This window comes from Giraffa tippelskirchi, chromosome 5 (assembly GCF_054371585.1).
Source record: "Giraffa tippelskirchi isolate mGirTip1 chromosome 5, T2T-mGirTip1v1.2.pri, whole genome shotgun sequence".
Classification (NCBI taxonomy): domain Eukaryota; kingdom Metazoa; phylum Chordata; class Mammalia; order Artiodactyla; family Giraffidae; genus Giraffa; species Giraffa tippelskirchi.
The window spans coordinates 7,286,609-7,310,705 of NC_137279.1; the positions used below are offsets into that span (position 1 = coordinate 7,286,609).

The 24,097-nt window shown below is 45.2% G+C and overlaps 1 protein-coding gene across 5 annotated transcripts in view; it reads left to right on the forward strand.

Annotated features, from left to right (window-relative positions):
- UTP25 (UTP25 small subunit processome component) overlaps positions 1-24,097 on the forward strand; it is a 70,019-nt gene that overhangs the window by 7,940 nt on the left and 37,982 nt on the right. For 2 of the 5 annotated variants that reach the window (XM_081489639.1, XM_081489640.1), the window contains exons 7-12: positions 1,909-2,128; positions 8,234-8,436; positions 9,791-9,973; positions 10,140-10,252; positions 10,975-11,220; positions 18,060-22,143. In XM_081489639.1, coding sequence (XP_081345765.1) covers positions 1,909-2,128; positions 8,234-8,436; positions 9,791-9,973; positions 10,140-10,252; positions 10,975-11,220; positions 18,060-18,303 — 1,209 coding nt within the window. In that variant the 3' untranslated portion in view covers positions 18,304-22,143. Of the gene's footprint in view, positions 1-1,908; positions 2,129-8,233; positions 8,437-9,790; positions 9,974-10,139; positions 10,253-10,974; positions 11,221-18,059; positions 22,144-24,097 lie in introns of those variants that run through there. The other 3 variants (XM_081489643.1, XM_081489641.1, XM_081489642.1) reach the window with 3 other exon arrangements.

Sequence of the window (24,097 nt, forward strand, 5' to 3'; positions counted from 1 at the left end):
GGACACAGACCTAGATTCATAAAGGGCCTTGTTAAAGAGAACCAGGGAGAGAGTAGCACAGACAGGACTAAAACCACGGATTCTCTTCACTAAGCCACGTAAATATGTAAACCTTAGAAAACAAGACCCCTATTTTCCCATTGTATCATTATTGCAACTTAAAGTGATGATTACATTTATGTGGGCTCGTAGACTTAAGCACCAGTGGATTGAGGGCTTACACAGAAAATGTCTTCTGACTTGCTACAGTTTTCATGATGTTGTGTAGCTAGATACTGTACCTCCCTTCCCCCCACCCCTTCCCCGATGTTTCTATATTGAAGAATCCTCATCTTAGCAGAGAAGGCAATGGCACCCCACTCCAGTACTCTTGTCTGGAAAATCCCATGGACGGAGGAGCCTGGTAGGCTGCAGTCCATGGGGTCGCTAAGAGTCGGACACAACTGAGCGACTTCACTTTCACTTTTCACTTTTGTGCATTGGAGAAGGAAATGGCAACCCACTCCAGTGTTCTTGCCTGGAGAATCCCAGGGACGGCGGAGCCTGGTGGGCTGCCATCTATGGGGTGGCACAGAATTGGACACGACTGAAGCGACTTAGCGGCAGCAGCAGCAGCATCTTCTTAGATCCTTCTCACTGAGCTTAATAGGATTCTCGGCTATTAAGATGATGCGGCTCTCGAGATTTCTTAGTCCAGCCCTCTTGTTCGATAGCTGGGGAAAACCACTAGACTCTTACTTAGTGTCCCAGCAGGGCATTAACTTGGCCCTCTTCAAAAGTGGTCCATCATCCCTGAGCTGTTCCAGACTGAGTCACTGCGCCCCTCTGGCTGTGCTGGGTGCCCTTCTGGGAAACCACCTCAGAATCTTGAACATCAGGATAATAAGATTATGTGTTTCCATTTAGAAATGCAAAACAGAGTATGAGGTAGCGCACCCAAATGAAGCAGTTCAGAATTTGTTGAATTGCCTGATCTGACTCGGGTTATTTCCACTGATTGTATTGTTTACACAGGTTGAGTTGTTCAGTCACTAAGTCGTGTCTAACTCGCGTGTTCCCTTGGATTATAGTCTGCCAGGCTCCTCTGTCCATGGGATTCCCCAGGCAAGAATACTGTGGTCGGTTGCCATTTCCTCCTCCAAGGGACCTTCCCAAGTCAGGGGTTGAACCCATGACTCCTGTATTGCAGGCAGATTGTTTACCACTGAGTCACCAGTGAAGCCTTACCAAAGTGTAGTTAGAAAAAACCCATGTACACGAGGGTAGTTAGAAGTTATTTGTTAAGCATCTTCTGTTTTTGTTTTTTTTCTCAACAGTTAATACTAAGCATTTTTGGAAATGTTAGGAAAACTGATTCCTATATTTCCCATTGAAATATGATCTTATTTCAGAAATACATTATCAAAGTGTACCAGGAAATGTACTAGAGAAGTAATGGTAGTTTAGTCCTTACTAGCTTTATTTGTTCTCTACTAATCCATCTGATTCATTTATTCAGCATATTCCTTGGCTCTTATGAATCACAATGCTGAACTGAGTTCTGTAGGAGACAGAAATGAGTAACAGTTCTTCTCCTCAGAGAGCTTTGTTTATGTCCTTGGGCTTTTGCTGGTGGATACCTCTGTTAAAGGCATTGAATTACCCTAAAAGCTATTTCCACATTCTGCTTAAGAATGTCCCCCAAGGGGCCATGAGATTGAAGTCCACAGGACATGGTGCTGTGGGTCTGAAAGATGCTCAGCCTGCAGTACTGAGCCAGGCCCTGTGTAACGGGGGTGACGCGGATGTGGTCCCCGGCCCGGGGCTGCGGAACAGGGGGCTCGCCAGCTCCAGGGCCTCGGGGGGCTCGCCTCGAGCTGCCCATCCTTCCCCTTGCCCCTCCAAGGCCGCCCGTCTCTCCCTCGACAGGTGCTCATCGTGGTCCCGTTCCGGGAAGCTGCCCTGCGGGTGGTGCAGCTCTTCATCAGCCTCCTGGAGGGCGACAGCAAGAAGAAAATCATTGTCAGCAACAAGAAGAGGTTTAATGGAGAGTACGGTTCCGATCCCGAGGAGAGACCACCCAACCTGAAGAGGCCTGAGGACTATGAAGCTGTGTTTGTCGGAAACATCGATGACCACTTCAGGATCGGTAATTCCTCCTTGTCCAGACTGAGACCCCGAGGGACCTGGGGTGTGAGGTGCACATAAGTGGACGCTAGAAGCCTGGAATTAGACATTTTCTCAGAGGGTCACTGGTAGACTCCTAGCAGAACCAGGTGCATTTGAGACATCTCATCTGCCAGGGGAGAGCCTTGCCTTGGCTAATGAAATGGAGCGTCTCCAAAGGCATATGTGAACAGCATATGTACATGTGTAATCGATGTCTCAGCTCACCCATAGCTGGTAGCTCATAGTCAGTGCTGTAGGAGTCCTGAGGGAGTTGGAGGTGAAGGGACTGAGCGGGTCAGTCTGGGGAAGATGAATTAGCTGAAGGGCTTTGCATAATGGACTTCCTCACGCCTGCCATATGGAGTTATCTCTACTCCAGACTTACTGACTCCCACCCAACTTTTCACATTTTTGCTTTTCGCATTCAGCTCCCCCTGTATTTGGTTGGTTGTACATTGGAAAAGTTCTTGAAGACTATTTATTGTCACATATGCTCATTTATTAATTATTTAGTGTCTACTATGTTAAGCACTGTAAAGTAGCTGGGGATATAGGATCAGAAGGATTAAAAATTACTGTTAAGGAAGTCCAGCCTAAAGGCAAATCGGACAGTATGAGATGGAAGATGTGCTATAGTTAGAGGATGCGGTGGCTCTTTTAAGTATTTAAAGTAAATATCCCTACTCAAAAGTGGACATAGGGCTGTTTGGGAAGATCTGCTGATGGAGGTACTATCTGTACTAAGCTGAAACTTGAATAGGATTTAGCCAGTTATGAAGTAGGGAGATCTGAATGGAGGAAAAAGTTCCAGACAGGAAACTGTACAGAGGCATCAGGATGAATAAACAGCATGATCTCGGACTCAGGCTTTGGCACGGCTGGAGTGTGAGGTGCAGGGGGTGAGAGTTCATGTTTAGTTTTAAATGTGCAGGTGGCCAACAAGCAGCTGATAAAACACTTTTAATTGATGTATAATTGACATGCTAGTTTCAGATGTACAACATAGTGATTCAGTGTCTATATACCTTACAAACTGATCACAACGATAAGTACAGTTACCGTTTGTTGCCATACAGAGTTAACACAGTATTACTGACTACATTCTCCATCGGCGTACGTTGGATCCTTGGCATACGTTGGATACGTTGGTGGCCTGTCCACTTGATAACTGGAAGTTTCGTGCCTCTTGATCACCCCCCACCCGTGTTGCCCACCCTCCAGCCCCTGCCCCTGTTTTCTGGCGACCACCGGTCTGTTCTCTGTGTCTGTCAGTCTAGTTATTTGTTTGCTTCTTAGATCCACATCTAAGAGATATTATATGGTATTGATACTTGTCTTTATCTGACTTATTTCACTTACAGTAATACCTTCAGGGTCCATCCTTGTTGTCACAGATGGCAAGATTTCATTCAGTTATGGCTGAGTAATATTCCAGTGTGTGTGTGTGTGTGTGTGTGTGTGTGTGTGTGTGTGTGTGTGTGTGTGTGTGTGTGTGTGTGTGTGTGTGTGTGTGTGTGTGTGTGTGTGTGTGTGTGTGTGTGTGTGTGTGTGTGTGTGTGTGTGTGTGTGTGTGTGCGCGCATGCTACAGCTTTACCCATTCATCTCCCTGTGGACTCGGAGGTTGCTTGCATCTCTTGGTTGTTACAAATACTGCAGTGAACATAGGAGTGCTTGAATTAGTGTTTTTGTTTTCTTTGCATCAGTACCCAGAAGTGGAATTGCTCAGTTGTATGGTGGTTCTGTTGTTTTTCTTTTTTGGTGATGGTCCTATTTTTAATTTTTGAGGAGCCTCCATGCTGTTTTCCATAGTGACTGCACCAGTTTACATTTGCATTAACCATGAACAAGGGCTCCCTTTTCTCCACATCCTTGCCAGCACTTGTTATTTCTTGTCTTTTTGATAAAACCTATTCTGACAGGTGTGAGGTGATATTTCATTGTCTTTCTCTTCCTCTGTGCTTTGGTTTATTCAAATGTAAAATGAGGATAATACCAACTTACATGGTGGCTATAAGAATTCTGTAACTCCAGTGTCACAGGCTATTATATTATTTCATTTGGATCGTCGCACTTACTAGCCACCTGATACATTATTTGTTTTTTAAAAAAATTGAAGTATGGTTGATCTACAATGTTGTGCTGATTTCTGCTGTACAGCAAAAGTGACTCAGTTATATATACATTCTTTTTAATATTCTTTTCCATTATGACTTATTCCAGGAGATAGGATATAGTCCCTTGTGCTATACATGAGGACGTGGTTGCTCATTCATTCTAAATGTAATGGTTGCATCAGCTAACTGCACACCTCCTGTCCATCGCTCTCCCTCCCCCTCTGCAGCTGCAAGTCTGTTCTTCATGCCTGTGAGTCTGTTTCTGTTTTGTAGACAGTTTCATTTGTACCTTATTTTAGTTTGCACATGTAAATGATAGCATATGGCATTTGCCTTTCTCCTTCATTCTTCAGTTAGTGTGATAATCTCTGGTTGTATTCATGTTGCTGCAAACGGCATTAGTTTGCTCTTTCATGGCTAAGTAGTGTTCATCACTCACACACACACACTGAGTAGTAGTCCATTTTATATATATATATATATATACACACACATATATACATATATATACATATATATACACACACACATATACACATCCTGCATTATTGTGCTCTTCTTATGGCTGAGTAGTATTCCATTACACACACACACACACACAAACACCCCGCATCTTCTTTATTCATTCTTCTGTTGATGGATATTTAGGTTGTTTCCATGTCTTGGCTATTGTGAATAGTGCTGCTATGAATATAGGGGTATATGTGTCTTTTTGAATTATAGTTTTGGCCAGATAGATCCCCAGGAGTAAGATTACTGGATCATATGGTGATTCTGTTTTTAGTTTTCTGAGGAACCTCCATTCTGTTTTTCATAGTGGCTGTACCAGCTTACATTCCCACCAACAGTGTAAGAAGGTTCCCTTTTCTCCACACCTCTCCAGCACTTGTTGTTTGTAGACTTTTTAATGATGGCCATTCTAACTGGAGTGGGATAGTACCTCATTGTAGTGTTGATTTTTTCCTTGTGGTTTTGGTTTGCATTTCCCTGATGATTAGTGATGTTGAGTATCTCTACATATGCCCGTTGGTCATCCCTATGACTTCTTTGAGAAAATGTCTATTCAGATCCTCAGCCCATTTTTATTGTTTGTTTTTCTGATAACGAGTTACATGCATTCTTTATATATTTTGGATATTAACCCCTTACCACATATGCAAATATCTTCTCCTGTTCAATAGATCGCCTTTTTGTTTTGTTGTTGGTTTCCATCGCTGTGCAGAATCTTTTTAGCTTGAAGTAGTCCCATTTAATTTTGCTTTCATTGCCCTTGCCTATGGAGCAGATCCAAAAAAAATATCACTAAGACTGATGTCAAGGAAATTGCTGCCTATGTTTTCTTCTAGGGGTTTTGTGGTTTTTCTGTTCAAGTCTTTAATCCATTTTGAGTTGATTTTTGTAGTTGGTGTGAGCTCATGGTCCAGTTTCATTCTTTTGCATGCAGCTCTCCAGTTTTCCCAGCACCATTTGTTCATGAGACCGTCTTTCCCACGTTGTATATTCTTGCCTCCTTTTCATAGATTAATTAGCTATACAAATATAGGTTTATTTCTGGGCTCTCTATTTCTGTTCTGTTTGTGCTAGTACCATACAGTTTTGAATACTGTAGACTTGTAGTGTAGTTTAAAATCAGGGCACGTGATACCTCCAGCTTTATTCTTCTTTCTTATGATCAGTTTGGCTATTCGAGGTCTTTTGTAGCTCTATACATACTCTAGGATTATTTTAGTTCTATAAAGTATGTCATGGGTATTTTGATAGGAATGGCATTGAGTCTGTAGTTTTCTTGGGTAGTATGGGCATTTTAACAGTACTAATGTTCCCAGTCTACAAGCATGGTGTATTTTTGCATTTGTTTGTGTCATCTTCAGTTTCTTTTAAGACCTTGTAATTTCCAAGTACAAGTCTTTTACCTTTTGGGTTAGATTTATTCTTAGGTATTTTATTCTTTTTGGTGCAGTTGTAAATGGGATTGTTTTCTTAATTTCTCTCTCTGATAGCTCATTACGAATGTGTAGAAATGTACCAGGTTTCTATATGTTAATTTTGTATCTTACAGCTTTACTAAATTCATTTATTCTAACAATTTTCTGGTGGAGTCGTTAGGATTTTTCTCCATAAAATACCATGTCTTTGTGCTTCCTGGACCTGAATGTCTGTTTCCTTCACTGGGTTAGGGAAATTTTCAGCCACTGTTTCTTCAAATAAGTTTTCTGCCCCTTTCTCTCTTCTCCTTCCTCTTCTGGGTCCTCTATAATGTGAATATTAGTGACTCTTTCTCTCTCTCCTCCTTCTGGGACTCGTTAATGCCGATGATAGAACCCTTGATGCTGTCCCTTAAACTGTCCTCATTTAAAGAAAAAAAAATTTTTCTTTTTGCCATTCTCTTGGGGTGATTTCTACTATCCTGTCTTTCAGGTCACTGACACTCTTTCATATCATCTAGTCTGTGGATTCCCTCGAGTGTATTTTTGGGCTCAGTTATATTCTTCAGCTCTGTGTGTTCTTTTAGAACTTTCTCAATATTTTCTCTTTATTGAGTTTCTCAATGTGTTTGCTTACTCATAATCTCCCAAGTTTGGTGAGTATTTTGATGACCATGACTTTGAATCCTTTATCAACTAGAGTAATTGCATCTGTCTGGTTCGATTTTTTCTGGGGTCTGTCTTGTTCCTTCAGTTGAAACATGTTCCCCCGCTTCCTCATTTTGCTTGGCTGTTTGTTTCTGTGTATTATGCGAAAGTAGTTATGGCTCCCTGTCTTGGAGGAGTGGCTCCGTGTGGGGGATGAACTGTATTGTTTAACCTTTTCCTCGTTCTTGGTTGTCCCACAGACTCTCTGCTTGTTTCACTCCCGTGGAGCCCAGAAACACAGTCTGCCCACCATCTGCCCGAGCCTGGCACTCAAGGGGTGTCCCCTGTGTGGGCTGCACGCAGTTGTTGGCTCTTGTGGGGCCCTGTGAGTGGCGTGGGAGGGGGTCGGAGGGGCTGCTCACTGTCCGTGTCTGTCAGTACTGCCCGCAAGCAGTGCAGGGCGGTGGGGTGGGGGGGCACTCACCCGCCACTGTCAGCAGCCTAGCATGAGCTTGCAGAAATAGTGCCCACTGGCATCATCAAGGTAGAGGGCGTTTGTAAAAATGGTTTCCACCAGCATTCTACCCCCAGAGAGAGTCCCCAGCAGTCTTGCCCCTCTGGTAGATGCTTTCAGATAAGCAAGTCAATCTCCTTCACGTACGCTTTGGTCTCTTTACAAACTGCTGCTTTTTGCTTAGGAATGAGATGTGGGCAGGAGATATAAAATTTTGTGACGATAATGTTAAAACCGTCATTCAGTTCAGTTCAGTTCAGTCGCTCAGTCGTGTCTGACTCTTTGCGACCCTATGAACCACATCATTAGTGAATATATTTATCCAGAGCTTTTTGCAGAGTGAAAGAGAACTTGCAGGTAAATCCAGGGATTTGTAGAAGAGCAGTCTGAATCTGGAAAGATAGATAAGGACCAGGTCAGTGATAAGAAAACCAAGTGTTGAAGTCATGGAAACCACCAGTAAGGAAAAGAACATTTCAAGGAGGATGTGCTTATGCATTAATGACAAGAAGCACCGAAGAGCCATTGAATTGGTAACTGATGAGAGCTTTTGGTGACCTTAGCAAGAGTCATGACAGTGGCGTCCTAAGAATCAGAGGCAGACTGCAGTGCATTGAGGAGTGAGGAGGAGATTTTAAAAGTAGAGACGATTTTCTGGAAGATTTGCCATTGAAGAAAAGGAAGAGAGAGTGGGGGCTAGCAGGGGCCATCAGTGCAAAGGAGGGGTGATGATGATTTTAATAATTAAAGCAGTTTGAGTCCAGTTATACACTAAGGGGGAAGCTGTGGAAGGTGCAAGGGGAGGCGGCACTTTGAGAAGGTGGAAGCTGGTGGCTTGGTGGTGACTAAAGAGCTGATGTGTCCTTGGCTGTTTGGTGTGTAGGAGTGGCGATTCTGCAGAGGAGCATCCGACTTTACGCCCCTTTCTACTCCTCGGACATCCTCATCGCCTCCCCTCTGGGCTTGAGGACCATCATTGGTGGAGAAGGAGAGAAGAAGAGAGATTTTGACTTTCTGTCTTCTATTGAACTGCTCATCATTGACCAAGCTGACATTTACCTGATGCAGAACTGGGAGCATGTCCTGGTAACGTCGGTCATTCACGTTTAGAGACAAGAAGCTCAGTGGGCTGAGTCTGAAACGATTATTAAAGTCCAGATTAAAACTCAGTTTGGAAATGGAAATGTTCCACATTTTCCAATTTGAAAATGAAAAGTGTCCCCTCTGCTACCCATAAGTTGGTCAATATCCAGAAAGATAAAAATCCTTGTCAGTCTTTTCAAATCGCCAGATAAGAGTTCTTCCCCTTATAAAGGTGGCTTCTACTAATAGACTGCTTTAATGTGGTTGGTTGGTTGAAATCCCTCCTCACCGAGGATGTCTTTATCTAAAATAATTCCTCCTGCAGTTTATGCTCATTCTCTTTTGTTCAGTCTTCTTTGGGAAAAGATTGCTCAAGATTTCTTTATGTTGTGGTGTTTTACTGATAAATATGAGGTGTTTTTGTCCTCCTCCCGTAATTAGTGCTGTGATTTTTTTTCTCCCTCTCCACATACTCTGCAGTGTCTTTGAGTTTAGGATTGTGCTTTGGAACAGTCCTCATCATGGAACCATAGGTTTATTTTAACAGTATAAGGCAAGTGAGAACTTACCTTTTCTACAACTCCAGGACTTAGAGTAAGTTTGCAGCAAATAAAGGGGAGTACTTATAAAGTAAGGAATAAAATTATAGTATTTGTTACCCTTCAGTATACAAGGTAAAAATATGATTAGCATAGAAAAGGCCTGTTGATAGTTGTGGTGGTGGTGTAGTTGCTAACTTGTGTCTAGTTCTTGCGACCCCATGGGCGGTAGCCTGCCAGGCTCCTCTATCCATGGGATTCTCCAGACAAGAAGACTGGAGTGGGTTGCCATTTCCTTCTCCAGGGGATCTTCCCAACCCAGGAATTGAACCCAGGTCTTCTGCATTGCAGGCAGGTTCTTTACCGACTGAGCTGCAAGGGAAGCTGATGGTTGAGTCATATTTAATTGGATGATGTGTAGTCACTCAGGGAATCTCTTAATGTTTTGAGAACCAGGTCATGGAAGGACAGCAGTTCTGTTTTCTGTGTCATTTTCTTTCTTGTCCAAGTCTGGAACCAAGTTGCTTATAAGAGTAACCAGGGTGGCATTTCAGAAATACTCTGTGTAGGTACTATCACGATCCTTTTTGAAAGATCCACAGGGTAGCCAGTTTGAGCTTTATCTTCGTGTTGGGAATGTTCACCTGACTATGGCCAAGTCACTCTCCTGCTGGAGCCGCAATTTTCTTGCTGTAACTTGGGAGATGATAGTATACATTTCTTGGGGTTAAGTAAGACAAAAGGCTTATAGAACGCTTAGCAGTGCCTTCCTGGTAAGTGCTCAATAAATATTAATGGAGTATTATTTCTGCTTGCAGCATTTGATGAACCACATGAACCTACTGCCCTTGGACTCACATGGGGTGGACTTTTCTCGAGTGCGGATGTGGAACCTCAATAATTGGTCCAAGTACTATCGCCAGACCCTGCTGTTCGGGGCCCTGCAAGATGCCCAGATCAACTCCGTGTTCAACAAGTACTGCGTCAATGTGCAAGGCCAGGTGGGGTCTCCCCTTTCTGTGAACCTTCGGGAAGTGTCGTGTGTTATTTCTCTGAACCTTCAGGAATTGTCGTGTGTTGCTTGGGTCGTGAGGCAGAAGGGGAGGGTTACATTTGGTCAGCAGCGGGGATAGCTCACCTCCTGATGCTCTCACTGACTCCTGGCAGGTGGCCGTGAGGAACGTCCCGATGACAGGCTCCATCAGTCAGGTCCTGGTGCAGCTCCCACATGTCTTCCAGAGGATGGAAGCGGAAAGCCTAGCTTCCGTGATTGATGCCAGGTACCCACACCCCTCGCCCTTCCGACTGGACCCCTGGGAGTCACAGAGAGAGCTTTTACCTGGCCGTTCAAACTTAGACGTGGACTCCACGTTGGCTTTATTGATTACCGTTTACCAGGTGAAACTAGGTAATTCACCTCCATCATGGCATTGACAGAGGAGGACACTGAAGCCCAAAGAAGCGATGCCTCGTCCTAGTTCTGATATCTAGTTAGTGGCAGAGTTGGTGAATCAGGGGTGCTTTCCCCTAGATGGTGGCATTTTAAAATTACATTAATAGCTTAATGCTGCTTGTCAGCAACCTGATTGTAAGCCCTTCTGGGCAAGAACTCCTTTTCTAATTCTCTAGTTATTTTCTCCTGTTTGCTCGTTGTGTTTAGTCAGGGGGCCCTTGGTGGCAGAATGGTGCTTAGTATATGGTAGGCGCTCAGTAATTGCTTGTTGACTGACTGACAACTGAAGGAATGATGACATGGTTATGTGCCTCCTGGAATAATTCTCGGGGATGCACCAGCGTCACAGCTGTACTTTATGATGAACAGTGTTAGCGCTTACGTTCTAACGTGTCTAACAAGTTTAATCTCGTTGCAGTGCGGTAGACCAGATTGGCCTCTTAGGGGAGGTGGAGGGAGACTGTGACTTGCCCGGGGTCATGCAGTCAGCAGTGACACTACGGGCTCGCTTCCAGACCGCTGACTTTGCCCTTTGCTTTTCCCAATCAGGTTCAACTTTTTTGTGAACAAGATTTTGCCTCAGTATCGGGATGCAGTCATGTCCCACACGCTTGTCTATGTCCCCTCCTACTTTGACTTTGTGCGTCTCCGAAACTACTTCAAGAAGGAGGAACTGAACTTCACTCATATCTGCGAATACACCCGGAAGTCTGGGGTCTCCAGGGCCAGACACTTCTTCCTTCAAGGGGAGAAGCAGTTCCTGCTGCTCACCGAGCGCTTCCATTTCTACAAAAGGTGAGAGGTAGGGCCGGGCTTCAGGCGTCCTCTCAGGAGGGTGTGCTTCTGAGTGTACGGTGAGCTTTGCACCTCAAGAAAGATGTTACAGAGTTGAGCAGCTCTCGACAGAGACGACGCAAGTGAGCACAGAAAGGGCGGATGGAGCCTGTCCTAGAAGCGCCAGTGAAATGTTGGGGGCTGTGTGGAGGTGGAAGCTGAGCGCAGTGTCAGTGATCAGGAGGGTCTTACGTGTCCAGAGACGGTGTGCACACACTTCCTCACTAAAGAGAACAGGGACTAAGGGGCCCCTTGATGTTTACGAAGAGCAAAAAGCAAAGGCCTTAAAGGTGAATATTTAAGAGCTTCAGCGTTTGCTTAGCTTCCCCACCATGTGACTTTGACAGAAATGTTGGGTTGACCTTTTTTTTTAACTGGAGTGTTAGTAATATTGAGCCTTCTGTTACTATTTGGGATAGCTGCAGCCTTTTGTGCACCCAGAGCTCAGTTGTTTTATTGTTTTGCTAATTGTCTCTACTGCCAAGTGTAAAAGCCCCTTTAAGCCCTTACCTAGAGAGAGATGGAAATTGCATCCTATAACCTTTTCTTTCCTGATTCTCAATAATGTCCAGTGAGTTTAAGTTCTGATTTTACTGTTTTATTAATTCTTGGTCATATATTACCGAGGGACATGTCTCCTCAGAGAATCTCTAACAGCTAAGCCAGAAATCTCCTAGGCTTTGGAGCTTATTAGTTGGTGCACTTGGGCATTGCGTTGCCTTTTAGTTTATGCTGATATTGGGATGCTGTTCCCCAGAAAACTCTCCTCACCAGGAAGAACCAGTAGCCTGCCGGGTGAAGCAGGTTGGCATGGCATGACCTCTGGCATTCTGCTGACAAGGGTTATCTGCCAGCAGAGAGGCGAGGCATGACTGCATCTGTGTTGACCAGGCTTCATTCTTGGCTGTTTGGCCCAAGAGGTTTAACAAATGCCCGCTTCCCAAAAGCATCATTACTTGCTTCCTTCCAGTGAGTTGCTGTTTTCATTCATGTTGGAAAGTGGTATTTTGGGGGGAATTTGCATTCAGCAGGTCTTAAGAGCCCTTAGTTTTCCAAAAGCTTGACACATCAGAACAAGTCCTTTAAATGAAGTGGATGGATTGGAAAACTTCCCAGCGTGATTGTCTCTTACAACTGTGAATTAAGCTGAGATGAGGACCGCTGTCAAAGAGCAGCTCTTCAAGGAGAGGGCATGGTGTTAAGAGGAGTCCCTTCTCTTAAGTAGGTGAGACAGTCTCCTGTCTTACACTGTTCATTTACTGACCAGACAGTTTTGTCCTCAAAGTCATGGTAAAGACAAACCTGACATGTGCCATTTACTGTACACCCTGGATCCGGTTATTGGGTGTTAAATGTGAATCTAAGTAATTTGCAACTGCCGATTGTCTCAAGGTTCCCAACTACAGAATTTTTTGCTTGAGAGGTCACCAAGGTGATGATAGGTATTGTGATCTGCAGTGTCTTTGTGATTTGATTTTTTTAGCTTGACCTTGGGGAAAAGTGCATGTGTTTTCAGCTTTCGTAACCAACTCTAAAATTCTGTGTCTGTGTTCTCTGAGGAAGTAGACAGTGTTAGAAATACTGCAGTTCATTTGTGAGCTAATGGAAAGTTCTCAACCTCAAGATTTGTTTCCTTTGGGGAGATGAAACCAGTAGAATCTTAGGGCTGGAGTGGCCTTGGTCATGATACTCCTGAGGTGAGGTGAGGACAGTTCACAGCGCCTTCTCTGAGCGTTATCAGTGGGTAAGCACAGCATGAAGGACTGGCACTCAGACGCTCTGGAGGTGGGATTTCGAGAGTTGGAAAAGGCCGCCTGGGGTGTTTCTGGGTGCTCCTTGCCCCAGTGAGAACGCCAGCTGTAGAAGTAGCAGATGGAGTCTTCATAGACTATGGCGGAACCAGCCTTTCAAGTCGGTTGTGGGTGCCTCATTTATCATTGAGAGTTGGCAGGTAGCATAGATGTCTGGAATGTCCTTAGTTTTAGGTCCTGTCAGAGTGTTAGGCCATATTTGTTGGGGTCATTGAAGACACAACACATGTACAGGAGAGGAGGAAGGCAGGGGAAGGGGTGTAGAGATTACAGGAGTTGGTACTGACTGCCCCTCTGAAGAGGCCCTGCTCACGTTCTCTTATTTCCAGAAGACACCTAGTCTCTCTTTGTTGTATTGTTTAGTGGCTAAGTTGTGACTGACTTTGAGGCCCCATGGACTGTGGTCTGCCAGGCTCCTTTGTCCATGGGATTTTCCAGGAGAGAGTGCTGGAGTGGGTAGCCATTTCCTTCTCCAGGGGATCTTCCCCACCCAGGAATCGAACCTGCATCTCCTGCATTGCAGGAAGATTCTTTACTCCCGAGTCACCTGGGAAGCCCTAGTCTCTACTGTAGACAAATTGGTACTAAGAGATTTTCTTAGTTCTTAAGTATGATACCTGTTGGAGTCGGTTTTGTTGTTTTATTTTGTTTTAAAAATACTCTCATTGTAAGAGTGTTATTGTTAGAGAACCTGGAAAATCTAAGTTAAAAAAATGGAATAACCTATAATCCCACTGATACAAATACTCATTTGGTGTATTTCTTCCCTGACTTTTTAATGTAAAAAAACTTGTGTATATGCACACAGACACAGACAATTAAAAAAAAAAAACAAACCAAAGTTGGGATCCCAATATACACATAGGGATTTTTTTTTCTTTTATCTTAAGTGTTTTATGTGCTCACTGAAAAAAAACAAGTTAGCATTTTGGCATGTACACTTGTGTGTTATGGCTATGTATTTTTAAGTTTATATATGGTTCTGTCACATCCTCCCCCTACCAACTTTTTATTTGGGAAGGTTTCATTTCAAAAGACATTGTAAAGCTTTCCCTGTGAACGTCTCTAACTCCTTCCATGCAGACTTGGCCAGCTGTTAGCATTTTGCCCTGTTCACACGCACTCACATTCTGTCTCTCCTCTCTCCCCACCCACATCTCTAATTTTTTTCTTCCTAAACCATTTGACAGTAAATTATAGGAGGCTTCATGACACTTAACTCCTAGATCTTTCAGCATGTAAAGTGGCTAAAAACAAAATTCTTTCATTTATTGACATTCCACTTGACATCATTGCAATAACATCATCTAATATTTAGTCTGTGTTCAGATTTTCCTAGTTGTTCCCCAGTGACTAGTATAGCTGTCCCCCATCAGCAATCCAGGATTTAGGATTTAGTTGAGTATCATACATTGCATTTGGTTAACATGTTTCTTAAGTTTATTTTAGCAGTTCTCAAGCTGGAAATAGTTTTGCACTCCAAGGGACATTTGGAAATATCTGGAGACATTTTTGGTAGTTACAGCTGAAGGATTATTCTAGTGGTTCACGTGGGTCAAGGCCTGAGTGCTGCTAATCACCCTTCAGTTCACAGGATGGCCCCTACAACAAAGAATTATCTGGCTTAAAATGTCAGTAGTACTGCGGTTAAGAAACCCTCATCGGGAATAATTCTCTTCCTCTTGTTCTTTGTCATCATACTGACATTTTTTTGAAAAGTCCAGTCTGGTTTCCCGTAGAATGTCCCACAGTCTGGATTTGCCTGTTTCTTTATTATTTAGAGCAATGTTCCCAAACTTTACTACACATTTGAATCCCCTGGTAGAGCTTTTAAAAAATCTGAATGCCCATGTCATACCCCAGTATCAATTAAATCATGGTGTTGGAGATAGGGACCAATTATATAACAGATATTTTTTAAAAACAAATAGGTGATTCAACAGGCAGCCAAGTTTGGGGATCACAGATTTAAACATTACTTTGGTAACAATTCTACATGGAGGTACAGGGTGTCAGTTTATCCCGTTTGGGGTGATGCTAAATGTAATCACTTGGTCAAGGTAGGTCTGCTAGATCTCTACCTTGTAAAGATACCTTTTCTGTTTAATTATAAGTAATCTGTGAGGTGTACATAGTATCCGTTTTAATGGTTACTTAGTGTTACATACTTTGAATGGGAATATAATTAACCCAGTTTCCTTTTAACAGGCATTGTTGTTGTTTTCTGCTATTATGTACAATAATGCCATGAGCATCCATATGTGTAGTTGATGGCATAGTCGCCTAGGTATTTCCTTAGGATAAATTTGGAAAGGAAAACTTGATTGTTTAAAAAGTGTACACAATTTAATGTTTGTTGTACCTTGCCACTCCCATCTTCTCCCCCCCCCCCAATACATATAATAACTTATACTCCATTAACCTATCTCTGTAAAAGATACTTGTTGCCAGTAATTTGGTAGTCAAAATGATACCTCATGGTTTTAATGTCTTTTTCTTGCTTTTCTGTGTTTTTGTAATTGTCAGTTGAATGTAGCGCCTGAGTGGGTAGTTGGCCTGGACAGGTCACTAGAGTGGGAGTTGTGAGCCTAGTGAGGATTTGGTTGTTACCGTGGTTACTGTCCAGGTAGCACAGACTGCAGTTCCTCCAGCAGACAGTGGCCGGGTGCAGGGCCCTGTTGTCTCAGGACCTGCTCCCCTCTCAGCTTTCCCCCAGCCCTGCACCCCTGTGCCCAGGGAGAGCCTCTCCCCGCACTCCTGCCCTTTCCCCCAGCAGCAGGCCGCTCCTGCTCGCTCCTCCGCACAGGCTTGAAGTGGGGCAGGGGCCCTCCGACTGGTCCAGCTCAGATGCAGGCAGGTTCTCTGCACCCTGGGCTTTGGAGCTGGGGCTTTCTCAGGGTTCCTGCACCACCTTGCACGGCGGCAGACCTCTCTGTGCCTTGTTCTGTGAGGGTCTTGGAAAGAGTTTCCTGCTTCTCCCCACTGGCAACAGACCTCTGCTTGCATCAGTGCAGGCTCTTGGGCTCCATAGGCTTCATGCCCTTTGCTTAGGGACAGACTGCTCTTGCTTTTTACTGGGTGTGAGTCTTACGGTGGAGAGGGACGGGGTGAGGGGGTTAATGCCCCTACCTTGAAAGTGAAAGTCGCTTAGTCGTGTCCAACTCTTTGCAACCCCATGGACTGTACAGTCCATAGAATTTTCCAGGCCAGAATACTGGAGTGGGTAGCCTTTCCCTTCTTCAGGAGATCTTCCCAACCCAGGGATCGAACCCAGGTCTCCCGCGTTGCAGGTGGATTCTTTACCAGCTGAGCCACAAGGGAAACCCCACTCCCTTAGAGTAGCGGATTTTTGCTTCATCTGACCCCACCTCAGCAGTTGACCTTTGTCCCGTTCATTGGCTTCAGGCTTTAGCTTCATATACAGTATGGATCTGGGGAAAGAGTGAGTTTTCCAGTCTCCACCGCCCACGGGGTCTCCCAGGTCTTCTGCCTTGTCTTCAGGGCTCCCAGTGGAGGCTTGTGGAAAAGACCTCGTGAAAAATCCCAGGAATCCTGAACTCTCATGCAAACCCATAATTGCCTATGAGAACTTGTTGAAAGTGTAGCTGTTTTCTTCCTACCCACTTTCATGGCAGCTGCCCCCTTTCCCACCGTGCTCTGCCTAAGATGAAGTGTCCCGTCTTTCTTCAGATGAGCTTGTCACTCTGGAATTCAATCGGTGATGGGCTGAAGCTGGCTCATACCTGCTCTTGAGATCTGGTCGCACGTCTCTTCCCATTTCCAAGTTCAGGAGCATGACATTGGTCACTTGAAATGAAGGGTTTACACCACAGAAATTGGCAAGTACTTCACATCAGCATCTTCACTCCCCCACTGAGAACCAGTTAAACACACACCAGGGCACCCTGAATCGGTTCACCTGGCTGCCTCACGACATCGGCTGTCCAGGCTCAAGGAGAGTAACATTGTTGTGGATTGGCTTTTTCTTGTTAGCATGGAAGCGGTATTCTCTTGAATTTTCTACATACTAAGCAGAAGTGAAACTCCATGTTTGGGTGTTTTTGTTTTGATAACTGCTGCGGCAGAACTGTGTCTTGTCAACTTCATTCGTTAGCCCTTAGAATTCCTTTATGGAAAGGGGATGTGGAAAAATGAACCAAGTTATGGACTGCAGTTATATTCTGGAAGAGGAAGTTCTCCAGAGAGAGAAGGCTGAGCCATGGGATAAAAAGACAAGGAAAACTTATCCTCTTATGAATAAAATAAAATTCCCGAGGAAGTCTAACATCAGCTGTGTCTGAGAGAGTCTGACGGGAAAAATCAGAACCTTATCAGCCTGTGAAATCTTTTGTTAGGGGGAATGATTGACCTCGACCTAACCACAAGGCGAGTCCTTAGGGTATGCCTTCCCACCACCACGGTGCAGCCCTATGGGGCAGGGAAAGCCTGAGGAAGCTCTTGAAACTAATTGCCTTCCCAGAATGCTTGATGGGTCCTTGGACACAGTGTTGTAAATGGATGAACTTGGGACATCTGCCATGGAGTTAACATGTTGTCAAAGTGACAAGAAAAGACTTAATGGGACAGTGTTTGCAGTTTATTTCATATACTGGATCAGACCTCATCTCCGTTATAGAACATTGTTTCCCTGATTATAAGGATAGTGTTAAATTGGAAGTTGTCTGCTTTTTAAATTTTTGGTGACCGATTTTTAACCCTTGTCTTCTATTCTTCGCCAGCCTACCTCACTCTGCTCAGAGCAGGCTCAAGAAAGGCAAATTCATTTTATCATTATCTTAAAACAAACATTAGGAATTCAAACATGTTATCACAAAAAATGAGCCCTTCCAGCTCAAATTAGAGTAACCGTTGGTCTGTCTGTTATTGTTAGCATGAAGCGGTATGAGTGACTATGTCCCTATAAAATTCCGAGGTGGCTTTTCCATAAATTTCTCCTGTAGACATAGCCTCTCTTTCTCCTTCTGGCAGATACACAATAAAAGGCATCAGGAACCTGATTTTCTATGAACTGCCAACATATCCACACTTCTACAATGAAGTCTGTAACATGCTGCAAGCCACGAGCAGAGGCGAGGAAGCCGCCTGGACCTGCACCGTCCTCTACTCCAAGTACGACGCCCAGCGCTTGGCCGCCGTGGTTGGGGTGGAGCGGGCTGCCCAGATGCTGCAGTCCAAGAAGAACGTACATCTCTTCATTACCGGAGAAAGATGATAATTGGTTGCACAGGAAACAGTGTTGGCGTGATACATGATGCTTGATTCTGCACTGCTTGGACCCGATTCTGATCGCTTCTACAAAGAAGGGCTGCTAGCAGGAAGGGGCACCGGGCAGCGTCTTCTCAGACACTTCTTCCTTTTCAGATCATATATCCCTGAAAAGTTCAGCGTAGACCAGATTTTGGTACAGTCTATTTTTGAGAAGTCAGGAGGAGCTCGTGGGGCTCTGAGAAGTCGATAGAAGGAATCCTCGACTTGTGAATCTTTTTGTAAGCTGTAAATTGTTTTATTGTGATTTTACCTCGAATTTATCATGCTTGGTAAAGTCTGTCAGATTTGCCTGTTTCTATTTGACACCTTCTTACACTGAGGCATACATTATATGCTTGTGAGAACTGGTTGTGAGAAACTGGAATACTTCTTGCTGTTGAATATCATCTTTTGGATCGCACAGGTTTTGCAAAACTGTTACTTTTTCCCAGCCAAACTTTTTTAAACCTTACATATTTTATTTTAATTCAACCTAGAAGAGTATATTCATCCACTGATCTTTCTTTAACTCATAATAATAAGTGTTTTGGTTAAAATATGTACCTAAAAATCACATTATATAAAATAACAATTTCTACTCTATTTCAAGAAATAATTTTGTGAAACTCTTGACGCTGCAAATTCGTCTTCACCACTTGTCTTCATCATTGCCGTAGTCACTTGTCTGTTACACTGAGATGCTGCACTTTTAGAAACAGCTTTAGGGAACTCATCCAGTGGTTAGGGCTCGGCACTTTCACTGGCGTGGCCTGGGTTCAGTACTGTTCAGGGAACTAAGATCCCGCATGCTGTGTGGCGTGTGATTTCCCCTTGTCTCATCACTATAACACTAACCGACCACTTGTTTAAGGTGGTGCTTGCCAGCCTTTTTCACTATAGGATCACTCACTCCCCATTTATTTATTAGTTTATATTAATATTACGAATATGGAGTCATTTCATTTTGTTATACAGTGAGTTATAATTGATTATTACTGTTATTCCTTCAGATGCTTAAATAATCTCAGGTATGGCCAGCAGGAGCCTCTTCAAGGTGACTCCTGTGTCTTCTTGACATGTCCCCCTTATACTTGGCAGTTTTCTTTATTTTCTGACACTGTAGAACAGTCCAGGTTTGTCTTGCCCTTTTCATCACTCCGGCCCTGCTTTCCTTAGTGGAACGCTATTTTAAAACTAAGATTTGAGTGCTAAGTGTGCTCAATACTGCTGTGGAGCCACTGGTCCCAGGTCATCTCAGCAGTCAGAGTTTGGGAATATTTGCATGTGTGTACATGTATGCACATACCTGTGTGCCCATGACATCTAAATTTATTTCTGTATCCGTATCGAAAACCATGAATTTATCCCGTACCTCCATTTCAGACTGACGGCACAGGCTTCCTTTTGTTCTCTCCCTTTCCGTATTTGTAACTCTCTTCTCAGATGGTGCGATTTGTGGCTCCCATTATCCTCAGTGGAACAATCCATAATTGGAACAGATTTTATTATTCTTGGGCATGCTTAAAATTTCTTGTTTAAAAAAAGTGAAATTACTTTTGGGGTACTCTAATTGCTAAATGTTTATATGGGCATTTTTATGTCTCTCTTTCCCCAATATGGAGAGTACAACTATTCATCCCATATATAGATGGTTTCCTAAAGTTTTGCAAATTTATAGTCCTAAACCAGCCAAACTCATACTATAAAGAACTTTTTTTTTTAAGACATATTTTAAATTTTTATTGGAGTATAGTTGATTTAAAAGTGAAAATGACAGTCGCTCAGTTGTGTCCGACTCCTTGCGACCTCATGGAATAGTCCATGGAATTCTCCAGGCCAGAATACTGGAGTGGGTAGCTGTTCCCTTCTCCATGGGTGCTTCCTAACCCAGGGATCGAACCCAGGTCTCCCACATTGCAGGCGAATTCTTTACCAGCTGAGCCACAAGGTTAATTTACAGTGTTTTGTTAGTTTCAGGTGCATAGTAGAGTGAATCAGTTACACATACACATTTATCTACAAAGAGCTGTTTTATCCATAGAGTGCCCTGTGGTTATTGGCATATTTGTGCCGCTGTTTACCAGAGAGCCTGTGTGTTATGAGAAAAGAATTATTTGCCTGGTTCAGAGAAACGAGGAAGAAGAGACTCTGATTACCCTCGTCTTCTATTTCCAGACTCTTTTCCCTGTGAGTTGTAGCCGATTCGTGGCTTTCATTATCACTAGTCACAAGACTCCCAAATCTCCATCTTCTCTGGATCTCCACTCACATGTGAGCCTGGATTTCAAGTCTGTGATGTAGCCCCAGGAATACACATTTTATTAAGCTTTCCTACTGACTTTAATGCTGGCTTATAGCCAGCTAGCTTCTTCTTACCCACAGAGAACACCGAGAGTGTCAAGTGTGAACAAAGCCATATTGCTTCTGTTCTTGGCTCAGCACCTGGGAAAGAAGGTAAAGAAGCCTCAGCAGTGGCCCTGGCTCCTGAGTTGATTACAGAGAGTGGAATCTGGAGTGGTTTCATTACAAGGATACCTTCACATCAGGTCTCCCATAAAAAATAAGGGAGAGGAGAGAGTCTACTGAACTCTGGATAAAAACGCCTGAGCTGGAATTACACACGATCTTGATATTTCTTCGCAAGGCTCACCTTGAGCAAACGAGTGCCTGTATAGTGCTGGTAACAACAGAACATGGAATGGTCCCACTCCTGGGAAGAGGCAGAATTTTAAGGGAGGAGAAGGAACTTAACCCGAAAGTAAGAGTTTTAAACTTTTTTTTTCTTCTTCCCTTGGTAATAAAACTAGCTTAGCACTTTTCTTTTTGAGGGGAAAAGAGCTTCGAATCATGAATGCTCTCTACAGCTGGCTGCACCATATGCAGTATTCAAAAGACAAGAACTAGCTAATCATAGAGAACCAGCGGCAGCTAAACAGCCCTCTGCCAGCTTCCAAAGGGCTTGTAATTGAGTGCAGATGGCCCTGGCGGGGTGGGTACGTGTCCCTGCTGACTCCTCACACCCCAGAGGGCCAAGGGGGTTCGTGGAGCCTCCGCCCTGATGGTGCCTTCGTCGGGGCCGCTGAAGAAGGGGGGAGGCGGGTGGGGTGGGAGCCCCCTTGGCTGCCTGCTGCCCAGCCCGCCCTCGGCTGTGCGAGCAGACCTTCAGGCCGCAGGGCGTAGCTTTGATGAGTCCAGGATCTCAAGATGACAGAAGGCCAGGGATAAGGGAACAGGGTTGGGAGTACTTTATAATCATCCAAAGAGCCTCACTGTGCAGTCTGCAGGTGGCTGCGGGGTGCCCAGCCTCCCGGAGGAAGAGTGTGCTGGAAGTGCACAGCCCGCTCCTCTCAGGGAGCCGCCTCGGGTGGGGCCCACCGCTGGCCCACCCTCTCCTTCCCATCTCTTCTCCAGCTTCTGTCTTCAGAGGCGTTCTGGTCGTCATCTTCATACCATTCAAAAAAGCCTTTCTGACTTTTCTAGCTAAATAGAAATCTAAACAAACTTCAGTCTCATGCAAAAAAGCTTTTCCGGCTAGACAGAATTCTAAACAAGTTTCAGTCCGCTTTTAATGTCAGAGCTGGTGAACTGGGAGTAGATAACACAGATAATCCAAAATTGATGTAGTCTTTGGAAGGTGAAAGCACCCCCCCCACCCCCACCCCTCCTTTCCTCCCTAGTCATTCCTTCCACGTGCATCCACCACGTCCAGCTGACAGCAGGAAGTACATGTCTTTCTAAAGACTTGTGTCTCTTCTTCTTATACGGTACGCTCCAGCCAGAGCTGCAATAAAATTCTATGCAAGCATCTTATGTCTTTTTTTTTTTTCTGAAGCGGGATGTGTGTTCTTATCCCCTCATGGTTTTCCTTCTTTCCCTGAGGACCCGCTTTTCTTTCGATGTGCGCTGCTGGCTTTTCAGTCTGATTCCTGGATTCCCCTTTATACCACTGGCCACGTGGCCGTCTTTCCTGTGGGACACCAGGACATGTGCAAGAACAGCTCCAGGCCTCTACCACGCAAACAGGCTGCCATCTCAGTGGTTGGAGTCCCGGGCCCCAAAGGAGTTAGGGCCGAGATCGGATCGCCACAAGGCTTGCTCGCCCTGCACAGAGAAATGTGAACATGGTGGGCCTCTCCCCCCGGTTGTGTCGCCCTCGCTGCTGGAGGAACCCCTGCGCTCGGTGGTCCTCATCCTGGCCTCCACGGTGGGCAGGGAATGGCACAGTCCTGGCCGAGCTGTCAGGGGCTTCAGGCTTGAGCCTCTGCCGCTGGCTGGGACCCAGTGGGAACCATAACCTCGGCTGACACGGGGAAGGAAGGCAGGTTTGCCGCTTGGCTGCTCTGGAAGCTGTGCTGAATCCCTGCCCATCTGTTCTCCCAGCTGAGCCAAGGCCAGAGCCGTCGAGCTCTTGCCAACCAGGGGATGACACAGAGCCCGGAGTCCTGCGGCCCCTGTCCTCGCTGCCCTCTGCAGCCCCTCTCATCTGCCAGTTCGACTCCCCGCAGGGAGATGGCCCTGGGCTCACACCTGCTGTTGGCCCACAGATGTTCATGAGTCTCTGCCTTCTGTGTTCATCATTTTCCAAAAGCGGCCCCGAGCTGGGTGCCAGCACCATCACCACCACCGCCCCGCTGTGGCTCTCTGCAGGTCCTCCTGGCCGCCTCTCAGCTGTCTCGTGTTTATAAAGTGGGGGACAATCCTTGCCATCCTGACAGAGGGACGTGAGAGACGGTGTCCTGTACTCGCCTCCTACTTCCCTAGTAACGGGACCCTGGGTTTCACTGGGTGACAAAGAGTGCCCGATCCCCTTGGTGGTAAGGTGTGGCCAGAGAAGCGAGCACTAAACTCTGGAGCAGATTCTGAGGGGAGCACTTTGAGAACACCTCTTTCGCCTCCTGTGCTTCCCTGTTTCCTGCCTGGAACACAGAAGTGATGGTCGAAGCCCCCCGGGACAGAAGATGCCCTGTGCCCATCTTCTGTGCCCAGAAGATGGTGGCGCCGAAAGGCAGCAAGAGCCTGGCTCCCCAGTCGCATCCTGAAGCTGCCATCGCAGCTCTGCGTGTCCTTCTCCCTGCAACCTCCGCTGTGAAAACCTTAACCCTCGTTTGTTTCAGCCGCCGAGGCCAGGCTCTATCGTCCGCAGCTCCTTACTGCTACAGAGGACAGAGATGGGATCACGAGTCCTGAGGTCCAAAGGCCCTGCCTGTTCTTCCCTCCTTCTCGTCTCTGCAGTAACCAGCATAGGGACTGTGCTTCAGGGCCGGTGTCTGGAGTTTGGTGACAGTGGGGTCTGAGCGCTAAGCTGTCTCTGGCTTCGGGGCCACCACTCCCGTCTTCTCCAGTCCAACTGGGTCCTTAAGAGAGAGGGAGGACACGTGTCTTCTCATAGGGTTTATGGAAACATGGGAGGAGGAAAGACCTGGCAAGAAAACAGACGTCAGTTCTCTGCAAGTTGGTGATCACCTGTGTTTGCATTTCTTCAGGTGTATTTCAAAGCAAAATTAGGAAATGAAAAATTAGGAATAGAGCGGTCTTATGACCCAGTCTGCCACTTGACCATGAGTTGCCTATTCCTCGTCTCTTAGAGGCGTTCTCCGGCCTCGCGTGCGTGTTTCAAGGGTGAGCTATCCCTTGTGGCTTTTCAGTCACCTTTGGTCACTAGAGACTGAAACTCTATCCATCAGTCCTTGCTCTGAAGTACAGGTCTTTCTCTTCCACTTGTCAACTCTCAGCAATTTGAAGACATTCACCGTGTTCTC